We start from the raw sequence: 15815 nt of genomic DNA, 5'->3' as shown, positions 1-15815 counted from the left end.
TCAAAGACAAGACAGGCTTCTGTCCTGCCCCACTACCTAGAAGGCCCTACTACACACACACACACACACACCTGCCATTAAACCCTATTGATTGACGACCATCTGGGAGGCTGGCACTGTCACTGCCCCGCTCTGCCCGCTCCCTCTCTGGGTATCAGGTGCCAGTCTGGCTGGCTAGAGCCCGGAGCATGTTGGCGCTGCCTGGCCTGGTGAGACGGACGCCATCGAGAGCGGGATAGGGGGCTCCTGGGAGTTGGGAGTCTCGCCCACGCCTGGCGCTGCCAGCTCAAACACACTCCCCGGGGTTTCCACCTCTGTAGCGTGAAGGGAAACACACACACACACGTCCTGCTGTCTCTTCAGCCACAGACTTAACTGTATGTGAAGTAGACGTGCCGTCTCCCTTTTCTACTCTTGCAGTGACTGCTTCATTATGAGTACTTACTGGAAAGTCTATTTCCTCTGTTTTACCTGGCTTGTTAGCCGTTAGCTGCTGCGTTCAGACTGGGTCCCATCCCGACTGATAGCATTAGCAGTGAACAACCGTAGGTATAGAGCATTTCTCTTTTCAGCCAAGCTATAACAGTTAAAGATGCTAGCTAGGCTGTTAAACAAGCTGTCTCCACTTACAGTATAGGCCTACATCATAGCATAGGCAATATCTGTACATCTAACTGCCCTACCTTCCTCACCCTCCGTCTATAGTATATATGTATATCTATCTATACCACTCAGCGGTTTTCTCCCTAAGTGGTTTCGAATTGGAGCCATAACCGGCTGTGACAATGAGAAATTCTAGAAATTGTCAGTCAGACAGTGTGGCACTGAAGCCAGTCAGTATGGATAGATGCTGCTGATGTGGACAACAAGGGAGACAGGCTGTCGCAAGCCCCCCCCCCCCTGCCTGTCTGTGGTCCAGACACCACATTCTCTAGGGGCCTCTTCTTCTGCTGCCTCGCCATTTCCTAACAGTCTGGCCCGGTACAGCTCTACAACTTCCTGTAAATTACTGTAGCATCACACACGCACACTGACACAAACCTCGGAGCCCTTTGTCCTAGTTACAAGTCTCCGGATTCTGTCCTTTTTTTTAGTTTTTTTGCCCCATAGTTTATTTAAATTGGTTTTGGTGCGTCTGTGATGGTGGACAGTAATGTATAGAATATATACATGGATCAGTCACTTTAGTATCGTCTATGCACTGTCTGGGTGGCAAGACTTGTATACAGAGAGACGTATACTGTTGATACACTGGAAATTAAGCCTACGTATGTTGTGTAGACAGTGTCCTGTCTTTGTGGTCGTTTTGGTTCCCGTATCCTTTGTATTCCCCCGCTCTTTCCTTTCGTCTGAGGCCCCCCCCCCCCCCCTTCGTTTAAAAAAAAATGCACCTCAGATGTTTGTAGGGCCAGGATCCAGTTTCACTTAGTCTCTCTTCTTTTTTCTTTTTTTTTCTCCTGAAAGCTGCTTACTATTCCAACCTTGTAACCCCTAGACCGTCCCTGTTTAGTCTGGACACGTATCCGGAACAGATCCTCAGTGCTGTCTGTCAGGAAGACACCGGGGAGCGGATAGTCTCACTACACCCCCCCCACCCCCCCCCCCCCCCCCCCCACCCCCCAGTCTGGAAACAACCTAGGGTGTACTCTCACTTTCTGCTCCCCCAGACCAAAGAGTTAGCTAATAGGAGCTGACATATATGTCTAGGATGAGTAGAGGGAGAGCAGCTATGGCTGATTTGGGATCAGGTCTTAACTTGCACTGTGAAATGGAGATCCCTTTACTAGTGTAGGCCTCCTTCCATTGGTCGACGGTCTTTTCTGACTCTGTCTTCATCTTTTAATATTTCTCTTGTTGTCCAAGGTATTCGTTTTCTTCACTTCTTGTTTTGAAGGCAAAGTGGTATGTTGTATAAGGGCATATTTGTTTTGACACTTATTTTACCAGGTAAGTTGACTGAGAACCCGTTCTGATTTACAGCAATGGCCTGGGGAATAGTTACAGGGGAGAGGAGGTGGGATGAATGAGCCAATTGGAAGCTGGGGATCATTAGGTGACCATGATGGTATGAGGGCCAGATTGGGAATTTAGCCAGGACACCAGGGTTAACACCCCTACTCTTACGATAAGTGCCATGGGATTTTTAGTGACCACAGAGAGTCAGGACACCTGTTTTAGCATCCCTCTGAAAGATGGCACCCTACACAGGGCAGCCCTGGGATCTTTTTTTTAGAACAGAGGAAAGAGTGCCTCCTACTGTCCCTCCAACACCACTTCCAGCAGCATCTGGACCTTGCTTAGCTTCAGAGGCAAGCCCGCATTGGGATGCAGGGTAGTATTGTGTTCCTCTTGTGGTGATGACATAACGGTATTGTAATAGCAGTGTTTGTCTTGTCCTTACTCAATACTAAGGCCAGACAGATATAATTCCTTTAAGCTTTATAAATTCCCTTGGGGGAAAAATAAAGCTTTGATAAGTTATTCTTTGCTCATGGATATTGTTCTCTTCTAAACCCACAGATCAGAGACTGGACCTGAACAAGCTGGGCCCCAATGACAATGACACAGTGAGAGGCCAGATCGTTGGTTAGTAGATCTGTGCAGTGCTGTGGACCGCACACAAGTACACACACACACACAACTCCGCACGCGCGCACACCCACAGAAGCAAGCACGCACACACACAAAAACACACTTTGGTCCGAGTTTGCAGACGTGTGGTTCTGTCTGACACAACCGCAGGTCTGGTGGATGTTTTGTCACCATCATCGGACTGTCTGAAAGGAAAGCCATGTCTGTCTGAGTAGCTCGTCGTCTTGTTTCTAAGTAAAAACCACCTTTGACCTCATAGGTTTCCACAGAGTTTGTTTGCGCAACACAGACGGGGCTCTCTGGATCCGGTGTCTCAGTACTCTGGGTTTACCTCACCACCCACTGCTTGTAGTGTTGGAGATCTTTTCCAGACTGTGACTTGACCAGGAAGAACTCTGAGCCCCAGTTCAACTAGGGTCGATAGTTTCCCTTGGTCAGGTTACGGTTAGGATAATCTCATTCTCATGGCCTTATACAGAATTGCGTGATATTGGTCTAACTAACTGCTGCTGTTGTCTCCAGTGAGTCTACAGTCCAGAGACCGTATCGGCACAGGAGGCCCTGTGGTGGACTGCAGCCGTCTGTTTGATAATGATTTACCTGACGGGTAAGGCCTCCGGATGTTTCTTTTGACTAAAGCTACATTATGTTCCAGTTTGCGTGTATCCAATGAGAGAGGCTCTGCGTGGCCAATCCAGCGTCTAGCATTTTAAGTCAGGGCATTCATACTTATGTCATTTCGTGTAGCAGAGCTGTTGAGCAGAACTGTTGTCATTGAAGTGGGTTTGTGTTTATACAGGACATCCTGCCCCCACCTATCCATCAACCAGTCATGTCAAAGTTATATGGAACGCTCTGCGTTGTTAGAAAATTTGAGGGGCTCGATTTGGATTCTGCAAGCCTCCGGAGGCTCTGAAATTGCGTCACACCCTTCATACAGAGCCTCCGGACCGCATTGCCGGATCAAGCATAAATCAGCTATTAGATCGTTTTCTTATGTAGAGAGTTATTTTTGTATTGTATAAGGTTTAGCTTGAAGGTTGATCTGAATCTGGTTGGAATAGGGGCATATTGAATCTGGATGGATAAAAAACAATTCTAATGCATATGGAAATACTTGTTCCTTGGTCTGTTGCTCACTGTGTCTGTCTTCCTGTGTGTCTGTCCGTCTGTATCAGTTGGGAGGAGCGGAGAACAGCCTCTGGTCGGATCCAGTACCTTAACCACATCACACGCACCACGCAATGGGAGAGGCCCACCCGGTACGTCAACACACACACACACACACACACACACACACACACACACCTTTGCGCCGGATAGAATCTCCCTTGGAAGCTACTGACCCTGGAGGGCTGCCAACATCCAGCAGACCGTTTGTTCACACACTGAGTACCAAAGATCAGATCCATAATCTGTAATTTACGGAAACAGTCCAGACATTCTTATACAACACATCATCAACCTCCCTCTTCACCTCTGGCCTGTTTATTAGTATGTCTTCCTTACGTTGCCCTTTAAAAGGGCACCCAACCTCTCCAACTAAGTCCTAAGGGAAACCGTTGCTTATATGCCACAACTACAACCTCCCCATGCAAATCAAGCTTGTCTAGTAGTATATTGTGCCTTGCCGTCCATGCACTATTGGAAAAGGGAAACAAACCAGTCACCGGGCAGCCTAATGAGTGAGTTCCTATCAATTTCCTGAAAGGCTCAGTCCCATAAATAGGGCCAGCCAGGTTTGGCCTGGCCCACCTTTTCTCCTGGAACAACTGTCGCCTTCCTTACATAGCCCCCGTATCAGTGGAGCCGATAAAGGAAGTAAGCAAACAAATAAATTACCCCTCTGGAGCTGGCCTTCCTATTTTTCTTTAAGCTGGCTGGGGAGGAGTGTGCTGTGGGATTGGGTTAGGGGAGAGGAGGTGGGTGAGGCAGGGGTTAAGGCGGGGGGGGTTTGTCCAAGGAGATAACCAAGGCATCAGTGGCCCTGGATGGCCAGACAAAGTGGTCTGGGGCAGTGGACGGGTCGGGGGGGGGCTCTCTCTTGTCTCCCTCTCGTCTCCTCTCCTTTTCTTCCTCCCTTTGACCAGTCATCTTATCAGTTGCTTTCCTGCCACTCTCATGGACTAGACTGCCACTAAGACACACACAGGCAGGGGGACAAACCCAGTCTGACGCCATCACACGTTTACACACACACACACAAACCAATACCCCGTCAAATGTGCACACTTTCTTAGATGTTGTCTCAACCTTTGTGCCCCCCCCCCCCCTTCCTTTCCAGGCCGGCGTCTGAGTACTCCAGCCCCTCCGGGCGGCCCCTCAGCTGCGTGGTGGATGAGAACACTCCGGTCATGACACCCAACGGGGCGGCCATCGGTGTGCTGCCCAGCAGTGGCAGTGACGCGCGGGTCCAGGAGAGACGCGTCCGCTCCCAGAGACACAGGAACTACATGAGCAGGACCCACCTCCACACCCCGCCGGACCTGCCCGAGGGATACGGTGAGACGCACAACATCAACAAAACCGACATACCGGGCATAGAAACATATACACTAACACACACACACAGTCACATAACTAATGTATACACACTCATTTTCCACACTGCCTGACCTACCTGCGGGAATATGGTGGTCAGGTGATGTGGTTACAGAAGCACACACACAAGTACACACACAAGTACGCACACATGAACACACACTCTGTAATTATCAGTGAAAGGAATGAATGGAGCTTGCAGTATCCATGTAGCAGGGTAATACCAGGGAAAACATGGCTTTGTTATCAGCCTTTGAGAGGGTAGTACAACAATCTCCCTGCTACTACAACCACAGCCTTTACCCCTCCGTGTCTCTCTAGATCCCTCTGTCCCTCTTACTTTTCTCAGCTCCCTCCCTCCCTCTCTCGGCTTCCCTCTTCCCACAGCACCACATCATAACAGCTGCAGTCAGCGCAGGCTGTGTTTTCAAGGCCCCTCTTCTCTCCTCGCCCCTCCTCTTCTCCTCACTTCCCCATGTTTGCCAACACTTCCCAGCGCTCAAGTGTTCTCGCAGTGCCGAGTGATATTCCCACAAAGAAAAGACGGAGAGAGGAAGGTTGTGGGGGGGAGAGAGAAGGAGAGAGTGAGTCCAAGAGGAGGAGAGCAAGAGTGCTTGAGGGGAAGGGAGAGAGAACATTTCCCTCATTTGGAGGACAGGAAAGGGTGCATTCGAGGGGAACTGGTTTTCATTTGTGTGTTTCTGATCAACCACCACGTCTGCCCTTCTCGACGCGTCAGATATTATTATTGTTCCCTCTGTACAGCCTCTGTCTTGTATACATTATACATGCAGATGGAATGTATTTCATACATTATGCAATAAGATTGAAGTACTACAGGCTGGTGGTTGCTAGGCTGTTGCTATGGAGTGCAGCTATTTCGAGCACCCCGTGCACACAGTGTTGGACCAGTTTTGACTTTTGCAGCCGGAGACCAACACACAGTTCATTTATGTACACTGCTCAAAAAAATAAAGGGAACACTTAAACAACACCATGTAACTTCAAGTCAATCACACTTCTGTGAAATCAAACTGTCCACTTAGGAAGCAACACTGATTGACAATAAATTTCACATGCTGTTCTGCAAATGGAATAGACAACAGGTGAAAATTATAGGCAATTAGCAAGACACCCCCAATAAAGGAGTGGTTCTGCAGTTGGTGACCACAAACCACTTCTCAGTTCCTATGCTTCCTGGCTGATGTTTTGGTCACTTTTGAATGCTGGCGGTGCTTTCACTCTAGTGGTAGCATGAGACGGAGTCTACAACCCACACAAGTGGCTGGAGTGTGTCAGCAGTTCCTGCAAGAGGAAGGCATTGATGCTATGGACTGGCCCACCCGTTCCCCAGACCTGAATCCAATTGAGCACATCTGAGACATCATGTCTCGCTCCATCCACCAACGCCATGTTGCACCACAGACTGTCCAGGAGTTGGCGGATGCTTTAGTCCAGGTCTGGGAGGAGATCCCTCAGGAGACCATCCGCCACCTCATCAGGAGCATGCCCAGGCGTTGTAGGGAGGTTATACAGGCATGTGGAGGCCACACACACTACTGAGCCTCATTTTGACTTGTTTTAAGGACATTACATCAAAGTTGGATCAGCCTGTAGTGTGGTTCCACTTTAATTTTGAGTGTGACTCCAAATCCAGACCTACATGGGTTGATAAATTTGATTTCCATTGATAATTTGTGTGATTTTGTTGTCAGCACATTGAACTATGTTAAGAAAAAAGTATTTAATAAGAATATTTCATTCATTCAGATCTAGGATGTGTTATTTTAGTGTTCCTTTAATTTTTTTGTCGTCTGGTCCGCCAGCCGATTCTCTCTCTGTATATGTGATAGCGGTTGGCCTGAGGACGAGAGATTTAAAAAAAAAAAACATTGACACCTTGAGTGTCAACAGTCGAATGTGTATTGCACTATTGTTGATATGCTGCAGCAATACACTGGTTCACAGCACCGGGGCCACCAGCCACCACAATCTCCCTGTTCTGTGGAAGTTCCCCATCCTCTATTTCTACCTCCTGTTTTCATATACAACTTAGCAAGTTCAGAAATGATGAGGATACCAAACATTCGTTGTGGCATGGACTCGACAAGGTGTCGAAAGCGTTCCACAGGGAATGCTGGCCCATGTTGACTCCAATGCTTCCCACAGTTGTGTCAAGTTGTCTGGATGTCTTTTGGGTGGTGGACCCTTCTTGACACACGCGGGAAACTGTTGAGTGTGAAAGAACCAGCTTGCGTTGCAGCTCTTTGACACGAACCGGTGTGTCTGCTACCGTACACCGTTTCAAAGGAGCTTCAATCTTTCGTCTTGCCCATTCACCCTCTGAATGGCACACATACACAATCCATGTCTGAAGGCTTAAAAAAATCCTTCTTTAACCGGACTCCTCCCCTTCATCTACACTGCTTTGAAGTGGATTTCACAAAGTGACGTCAAGGGATCAGAGCCTTCACCTGGTCAGTCTGTCTGTCATGGAACATTTTGTACACTCAGTGTACATCTCCTGCAGAGCTCTTGGGCCTCTGTTGAGCTGCATAAACTCAAGGCTCAACACTGAGCTCTGTAGAAGAACTGAACCAGAGAGTCTGAAGGAAATGATACGGGTGGTGATGAATGGCATTCGGTTAGAATGGCGGTGATTAGAGGTCGACTGATTGTTATTTTTTAAACGCCGATACTGATTATTGGAGGACCAAAAAAAAGCTGATACCGATTAATCGGCCATTTAAAAAATATATATATATTTGTAATAATGACAATTACAACAATACTGAATGAACACTTATTTTAATAACTTAATATAATACATCAATAAAATCAATTTAGCCTCAAATAAATAATGAAACATGTTCCATTTGGTTTAAATAATGCAAAAACAAAGTGTTGGAGAAGAAAGTAAAAGTGCAATATGTGCCATGTAAGAAAGCTAATGTTTCAGTTCCTTGCTCAGAACATGAGAACATATGAAAGCTGGTGGTTTCTTTTAACATGAGTCTTCAATATTCCCAGGTAAGAAGTTTTAGGTTGTAGTTATAATAGGAATTATAGGACTATTTCTCTCTATACCATTTGTATTTCGTTAACCTTTGACTATTGGATGTTCTTATAGGCACTTTAGTATTGCCAGTGTAACAGTATAGCTTCCATCCCTCTCCTCCCTCCTACCTGGGCTTGAACCAGGAACACATCGACAACAGCCACCCTCGAAGCAGCGTTACCCATGCAGAGCAAGGGGAACAACTACTCCAAGTCTCAGAGCGAGTGATGTTTGAAACGCTATTAGCGCACACCCCGCTCACTAGCTAGCCATTTCACATCGGTTACACCAGCCTAATCTCGGGAGTTGATAGGCTTGAAGTCATACACAGCTCAATGCTTGAAGCATTGCGAAGAGCTGCTGGCAAACGCACGAAAGTGCTGTTTGAGTGAATGCTTACGAGCCTGCTGGTGCCTACCATCGCTCAGTCAGACTGCTCTATCAAATCAGAATTAATTATAACATAATAACACACAGAAATATGAGCCTTTGGTCATTAAATGGTCGAATCCGGAAACTATAATCTCGAAAACCAAATGTTTATTCTTTCAGTGAAATACGGAACCGTTACGTATTTTATCTAACGGGGGCATCCATAAGTCTAAATATTCCTGTTACATCATAATTACGTAAAATTCAGGCAAATTAGTTCGCAACGAGCCAGGCGGCCCAAACTGCTGCATATACCCTGACTCTGTTGCAAGAGAAGTGACAATTTCCCTAGTTAAAAGAAATTCATGTTAGCAGGCAATATTAACTAAATATGCAGGTTTAAAAATACATACTTCTGTGTATTGATTTTAAGAAAGGCATTGGTGTTTATGGTTAGGTACACGGAGTAACGACAGTCCTTTTTCGCGAATGCGCATCACATCGATTATATGCAACGCAGGACACGCTAGATAAACTAGTAATATCATCAACCATGTGTAGTTAACTAGTGATTAGGATTGATTGTTTTTCATAGGATAAGTTTAATGCTAGCTAGCAACTTACCTTTGCTTCTTACTGCATTTGCGTAACAGGCAGGCTCCTCGTGGAGTGTAATGTAAGGCTGCAAGATTGAATCCCCGAGCTGACAAGGTGTAAATCTGTCGTTCTGCCCCTGAACAAGGCAGTTAACCCACCGTTCCTAGGCGGTTCTTAACCTCTCTAGGGTATGTGGGATGCTAGCGTCCCACCTGGCCAACATCCAGTGAGATTGGAGAGCGCCAAATTCAAATACAGAAATACTCATTATTAAAATTCAATAAACAAAACATATTTTACATTGGTTTAAAGATGAACTTCTTGTGAATCCAACCACTGTAAGATTTTTTAAATACTTTACGGCGAAAGCAAACAAATCATTACAGAGTTACACAAGTCAGAAATAAAGAGAAAATGAATCCCTTACCTTTGATCTTCATATGGTTGCACTCAGAAGACATTCATTTACTCAATAAATGTTCCTTTTGTTCAATAGTCTCTTTACATCCAAAAACCTCTGTTTTGTTCGTGTGTTTTCTTCAGTAATCCACAGGCTCAAACGCAGTCAAAACAGGCAGACAAAAAAATCTGATTTCTGTTTGTTATGAAAACTCGAAATCGGCCCTAATTAACCGGCCATTCTGATTAATCGGTTGACCTCTAGCGGTGATCCATGCCCCTGAAAATGCCCAGTGTTCTTGGTAGAGGTGACTCACTTAAGGCCAGAGGGAGTGAGAGCTGCGTGGTTGTGTGGTGTCAGAAGGAAATGAGGGTAAATGGGGGTGAATGAGGGACTACATGTGCATGGACCAGGCACACACCCCGGTGTCCCTGTCACCGTCAGTGCGCACATACCGGGTGGTTACACCTACACTAATGTCCTGTCCATATTTTTTAGAACATAAACACTCATTTGTGTGTCGTTTTAAGTTGAAAGAATTGAAGAACAAAAGGGTGTGTCATTTTTAAGATTCCCTCAGCTTTTCTCAGTGTTGTCTTTCTGTGTGTGTGTGTCCCACCCACAGAGCAGAGAACCACACAGCAGGGCCAGGTGTACTTCCTCCACACCCAGACGGGCGTCAGCACATGGCACGACCCCCGAGTGCCCAGGTACACAATGCTATGAACACACACTCACCTCTGTCCGTGTCTGTCTGTCCGCGTGTCTCTGTCTGTCCGCGTGTCTCTGTCTGTCCGCGTGTCTCTGTCTGTCCGCGTGTCTCTGTCTGTCCGCGTGTCTCTGTCTGTCCGCGTGTCTCTCTTAATTCAATTTGTTTTATTGACATGAGGTAACAATGTATATTTGCCAAAGCTTACTTTGGAGATTTACAATATTGACATAATTAACATAATAATAATCTATATTGTCAACAGAACAGTAATAACAATGATGAAGGGTCAAAATAACCATACATATAACAATAACAATCTGTCACTCCCTCTCTCACTCTCTCTCCTTCACACAGACTAGAAACTTTGACAATTGACCTTTCGCTGTTAGACTTTTTTTTTTTTGTCTGTCTTCTGGGTCGTGTTCATTAAGGCATTCTTTGGAAAACGTTTTAAAATGTCTCTTAAGTCCAGGTAGACCTCCCTATTTCAGTCTTTTTTCTTCTGATGCCTAATGAACACCACCCTGGTTGTGTGCCCTGACCTTTCCTCACCTTCCTTAACTGTTTCCCAAAAGGTTCAATCGAACACTACACTGTACTTCTTGTTCAGTGATACGCTAATACACACACACACACACACCGATTTATCCCAAATAATGAACATATCGAAGTCTTCAGAGATTCAATGTCCTTAAGATTCAACCTTGAATCATGGTCATTTGGCCCAGAACGAGTTAAACACCCATTATGTCACGAAACAGCTTAGCCAGGCATGTGCAGACTGTTTTAACGACGAGTCCTCAGTGGACAGTTAAAACATCCCACTTCAGGGTTTTACGTTTCAACAGAAAAGAATGTTAGGTTCACGGGGGAGTAGAGACCGAGAGGGAATTTTTACAAATTATTCAAAGTGTTTTCTCAGATGTTTTGCGATCGATCCGACTCTGCCGAGTTGAATTTAGGCACGCCTCTGGGATGTCCTTTTTTATACTTGGAGAAAATATTTTTGTATACTTAGGAAGACCAATTTGCACTCAATAATCCTACCTAACTGGTAGAATAAAGATGTCGAACAGTAGTGACAGTGTTTACAAGTCGTACTTTAAAAGCCTGGTTCTACACTAAAATATCATATACTCTCATTCACCTAGATGATTAATACTCAATCAAGTATAATGATGATAATAGTAGTAAATACTGTAGTGTTATACTCATTGTGTTTATACCCTTGTTGTTTTAGCACCCTAGGTTGAGTGAGCAATGGAGTTGACGTGGTTATGGTTTAGTTGTGTTCACGGACTCCTGTGGTCCTATTTTCCTGCCCAGGGATCTGAGCAACGTCAACTGTGAGGAGCTGGGTCCTCTGCCGCCGGGCTGGGAGATCCGCAACACGGCAACGGGGCGCGTCTACTTTGTGGACCACAACAACCGAACCACGCAGTTCACCGACCCGCGCCTCTCCGCCAACCTCCACCTGGTCCTCAAGTGAGTGCAAACGCTGTCACCGTTCAGGCTGTGACCTTCGACTGTGACCTTCGACTCGAGCTGGGGTCTTTACTGTTACGGTCTACTCAGGGGTCATGCATTTTTGTAGCTGAAAACACTGGGTTTGCCTATTTTTCTAGATCACAGTGAAATATCATGGTAGCAAAAATGCAGAGGAAGCATTCTACCTGCTGTTAGCGAATCCGTCTGCTGTGTGATGGCGTCAGATCTTTATGTCCTATTTTATATCACTGTTGGTTTGTTGCTCTCTCTCTCGCTCTCTCGCTCCCTCTTTTCCTCCCTAGTCCAAACCCCCCTGGTCCAAACAGCCCTGGTCCAAACGGTCCTAGTCCAAACGGTTCCCGCGTGGCCATGGAGAGCCAGAGCCAGAACACTAACCTCAGGTAACCCTACACACACACACACACCACACTTCAGGGGGTGACAAACAATAATACTGATTCACACCACTCAACCACACACGTGTGTGTGTGCAAACTCTGCAACCTTTCACCACACGCATCACAACAGCAGCGTAAGACGCAGACTGGAAACAAATGCTGACAACGTGTGACCCTACCGGTGGGCCGTCTGTGTGTGTAGCTTTGCCACTGTTGATTTTCACATATGCAATTCAGGTTCACTAAACATGCACACACACTCCTGGCAGTCTGTCTGTGCGCAAACAGTTTGTCAGCGAGCTGCCTCAGCTGAACCTCAGGTAGTGGCATGCCTTGAAAGGCCTCTGGGCTGGATCTGGGGTTAGGGCTGGAGCCGTCCCACTACTGACGAAACACTGTAATGTGGATCAGATGCTGCTAGGCTAGAACTCTCTCTCTCTGCAGTAAGCCAGCAGGTGTGTGTGTGTGTGGTGCGTGCATGCCAGTATCCCCCCCTCCTGAGCAGCTGTTCAAACACCAGCCGTGTACCGTGCGCCCCAGTGGAACAGTCCAGTTACCATGCGCTATTACCCACATTGCTTTGCACACAGTCAGGTGGACACGGCGGAAGCAGGTGGAGGGGCAGTAGCTAAACCCAGTTGGGAACGAGGTAAATCTCAGCTAAGGTATAGGGAGCTTGAATTTCTTGTCTTACACCAAGAATGTGTCATTTTTTTCCTTCTTTTAATAAGAAAAGGTATTTTTGTATGAATTCTCGGGTGAAACCTTGCAATAACAGCGCCTGGCACGAGACGCGTGTTTGTGAAATCAACATCTGGTCATTCGGCACGAATCGTATCCGTATGTGTCAAAATAGCCCCCCCCGGCAGTGGAGCTAGCTTAGTGAGTTTACGCTGATGCACAACACTGTCTTATTCCCTTTTGAGGGCAAGATTTGCAGCACTCTGAAAGATGCTGCTTTTGGACACTTGGAATGTGTTTTTTCTTCACAGATGAGGGAAAAGTAAAGAAATGCAAACCAAAGCAATAAACTCCCACTCACTGTTGACTCAGATCCAATAGTGTCTTATTTAATTGTCTATGTATATGCCTTTGTTGTACCTCGAAGGGTGTTACGCCACTAGTCACTACCCTATCGCATTCTAGTGCTTTAGTATTTTTACAAAATACTTTTAGAGCTGTCTGTGCTGAGCACAGGTGTGTGTGTGTTACTAGTTAGTCAGGAGCCAATCGTCTCTCCCTGGAATTTAAACCCCAGACTCCATTTAAACAAGGCTGCAATGTGGCAACATTTCTTCCACCCTCTCAGTCATCACACTTCTATGAAGGCAACATTTATTCCTCCACCCTGTCAACACACTTCTATGATTCTATGAAAGGCAACATTTCTTCCACCCCCCCCCCCCTCCCCCCCCATTCAGCACACTTCTATGAAGGCAACATTTCTTCCACCCCCCAGTCAACACACTTCTACGAAGGCAACATTTATTCCACCCCTCTGTCAGCACACTTCTATGAAGGCAACATTTCTTCCACCCCCCCTCAGTCAGCACACTTCTATGAAGGCAACATTTCTTCCACCCCCCCTAAGTCAGCACACTTCTACGAAGGCAACATTTCTTCCACCCCGAATCAGTCAGCACATTTCTATGAAGGCAACATTTCTTCCACCCCGAATCAGTCAGCACACTTCTATGAAGGCAACATTTCTTCCTCCCCCCCCCCCCCCCTCAGTCAGCACACTTCTATGAAGGCAACATTTCTTCCACCCCCCCTAAGTCAGCACACTTCTATGAAGGCAACATTTCTTCCACCCCCCCTAAGTCAGCACACTTCTATGAAGGCAACATTTCTTCCACTCCCCATCAGTCAGCACACTTCTATGAAGGCAACATTTCTTCCACCCCCCCTCAGTCAGCACACTTCTATGAAGGCAACATTTCTTCCACCCCCCCCTCAGTCAGCACACTTCTATGAAGGCAACATTTCTTCCACTCCCCATCAGTCAGCACACTTCTATGAAGGCAACATTTCTTCCACCCCCCCCTCAGTCAGCAGACTTCTATGAAGGCAACATTTCTTCCACCCCCCATCAGTCAGCACACTTCTATGAAGGCAACATTTCTTCCACCCCCCCCTCAGTCAGCACACTTCTATGAAGACACAGTTTTCTTTCTTTTTATGGCTTTGTTGGCGCTCGCACAATCGTGTTTTATTGGGTATTAAAGGCACTTAGCAGAACACGGACATCTTGTTTGATTGCTGACTAGTTCTCAGCCGGAACTATAAACAGTCCTTACTGACTGACAACAGGCAAGTAAACAGGCAAAGTGAGACCAGATGCGGCTGATAGAAGGGTGTGTCTTATGGAGACGTTAGCACCGTCTGGGGAGAAGAGTGAGCTATCTTGGACCGGGAGGGAGGACAAAGAGTGTGTGTGTGTGTGTAAACCCTGTTTATGAATTGAGTGTGTGTATTGCATGTTTACTGTAAGTAAGTGTTGTAAGTGTTGTCACGAACCGACTCGAAGCCCGTAACCAAAAGGGAGACAACGTAGAGATCATGGATTAACAAAAATATATGTAATAACTGAAGTAGCCTATATACAATGAACAATGGTGTACCTAGTCAGTAGTGTAAGTGAATGGTTGCCTGCATAGATGTGATAATGAGGGGTGTTGAAAGGTGCCAAAGCAAACAAACAAAACAGCCACAAAAATGCCACAACCCAAATCCAGCAGTGTGTCTGCATGGAGAGATTCTCCTCCATGAATGGGGGGGGGGTGTATTTATCCCGGGACACACACTGTGTGTGTGTGTGTGTGTGTCACCCCTTCCAAACATTGAGGACTCCCCTGGCTCCAGTAACACCCCTACTGGCCCATCCCAGAACGCTCTGCGCTAAGCTGCTGGAAAACATATTAGCTAGCTAGCCTAGCGGTGCTGCAGCCAGGCCTGGCCTGCCATCAGCAGCACATCTGTCTTCGATCAGCCCCAGGATTTCAGAATATTTCACCCAACAACCACCGTGGCCCACAACACGCTTGATAAATGTTTTTCGCCGGGATTCCTCGGGCCATTTAAGTTTGTCAGAGTGGATATGCTATTGATGATGGCCTCACGATAAGCGTTACCTCGCTGTTAGAGACAGTATGCTGTGTTCCAGTGTGTGACCCCCCTAGAAAAACAGAACGGTACGGAGCCCCTAGTTAGTGGTGCTTTGGTTTTTGATTGAGGTTTCGAGTTCTTATTTCATTCCATGTAAGGCAAAGGTAGGACAATAGCCTGACCACTTATTGGTGTTTAAGTAAGTTTAAGTAAGTTGTCACTATCGCTACGTTGTCACACTTTACAGGGTTGGGAAGGAAGGAATTGAATGTGTAGTTGTATACCAGAGCGAGGGAGAGATTTAGAGAATGTGAGAGAAAGGAGGATGTGGAAGGAGAGGAATGTGAGAGTTATGCACCAAAGTGCAGACTACTGTTCTGCAATGAAGTTCCTCTCTTCTCGCTCTCCTTCTCCTTCTCTCCCGCTCTCCTTTTTCTCTCTCTCCTCTCACCTCTCTCGCTCTCTCGCACTTTCGCGCTCTCACCTCTCTCGCTCTCTTTCTCCTTCGCTCTCTCTCACTTTCGCCCTCTCACCTCTCTCGCTCTCCGT

The 15815-nt window shown here is 46.5% G+C and overlaps 1 protein-coding gene across 4 annotated transcripts in view; it reads left to right on the top strand.

The window, feature by feature from the left end:
- Positions 1–15815, top strand: part of LOC110485958 (E3 ubiquitin-protein ligase SMURF2) — a 71028-nt gene that overhangs the window by 39449 nt on the left and 15764 nt on the right. For all 4 annotated transcript variants that reach the window (XM_036940628.1, XM_036940630.1, XM_036940627.1 and 1 more), the window contains exons 5-11: positions 2521–2586; positions 3115–3199; positions 3771–3854; positions 4877–5094; positions 10186–10270; positions 11599–11757; positions 12063–12161. In XM_036940628.1, the coding sequence (XP_036796523.1) occupies positions 2521–2586; positions 3115–3199; positions 3771–3854; positions 4877–5094; positions 10186–10270; positions 11599–11757; positions 12063–12161 (796 nt within the window). The remainder of the gene's footprint in view (positions 1–2520; positions 2587–3114; positions 3200–3770; positions 3855–4876; positions 5095–10185; positions 10271–11598; positions 11758–12062; positions 12162–15815) is intronic.

This window comes from Oncorhynchus mykiss, chromosome 13 (assembly GCF_013265735.2).
Source record: "Oncorhynchus mykiss isolate Arlee chromosome 13, USDA_OmykA_1.1, whole genome shotgun sequence".
Lineage (NCBI taxonomy): Eukaryota > Metazoa > Chordata > Actinopteri > Salmoniformes > Salmonidae > Oncorhynchus > Oncorhynchus mykiss.
This window is presented reverse-complemented; position numbering and strand designations above follow the sequence as displayed.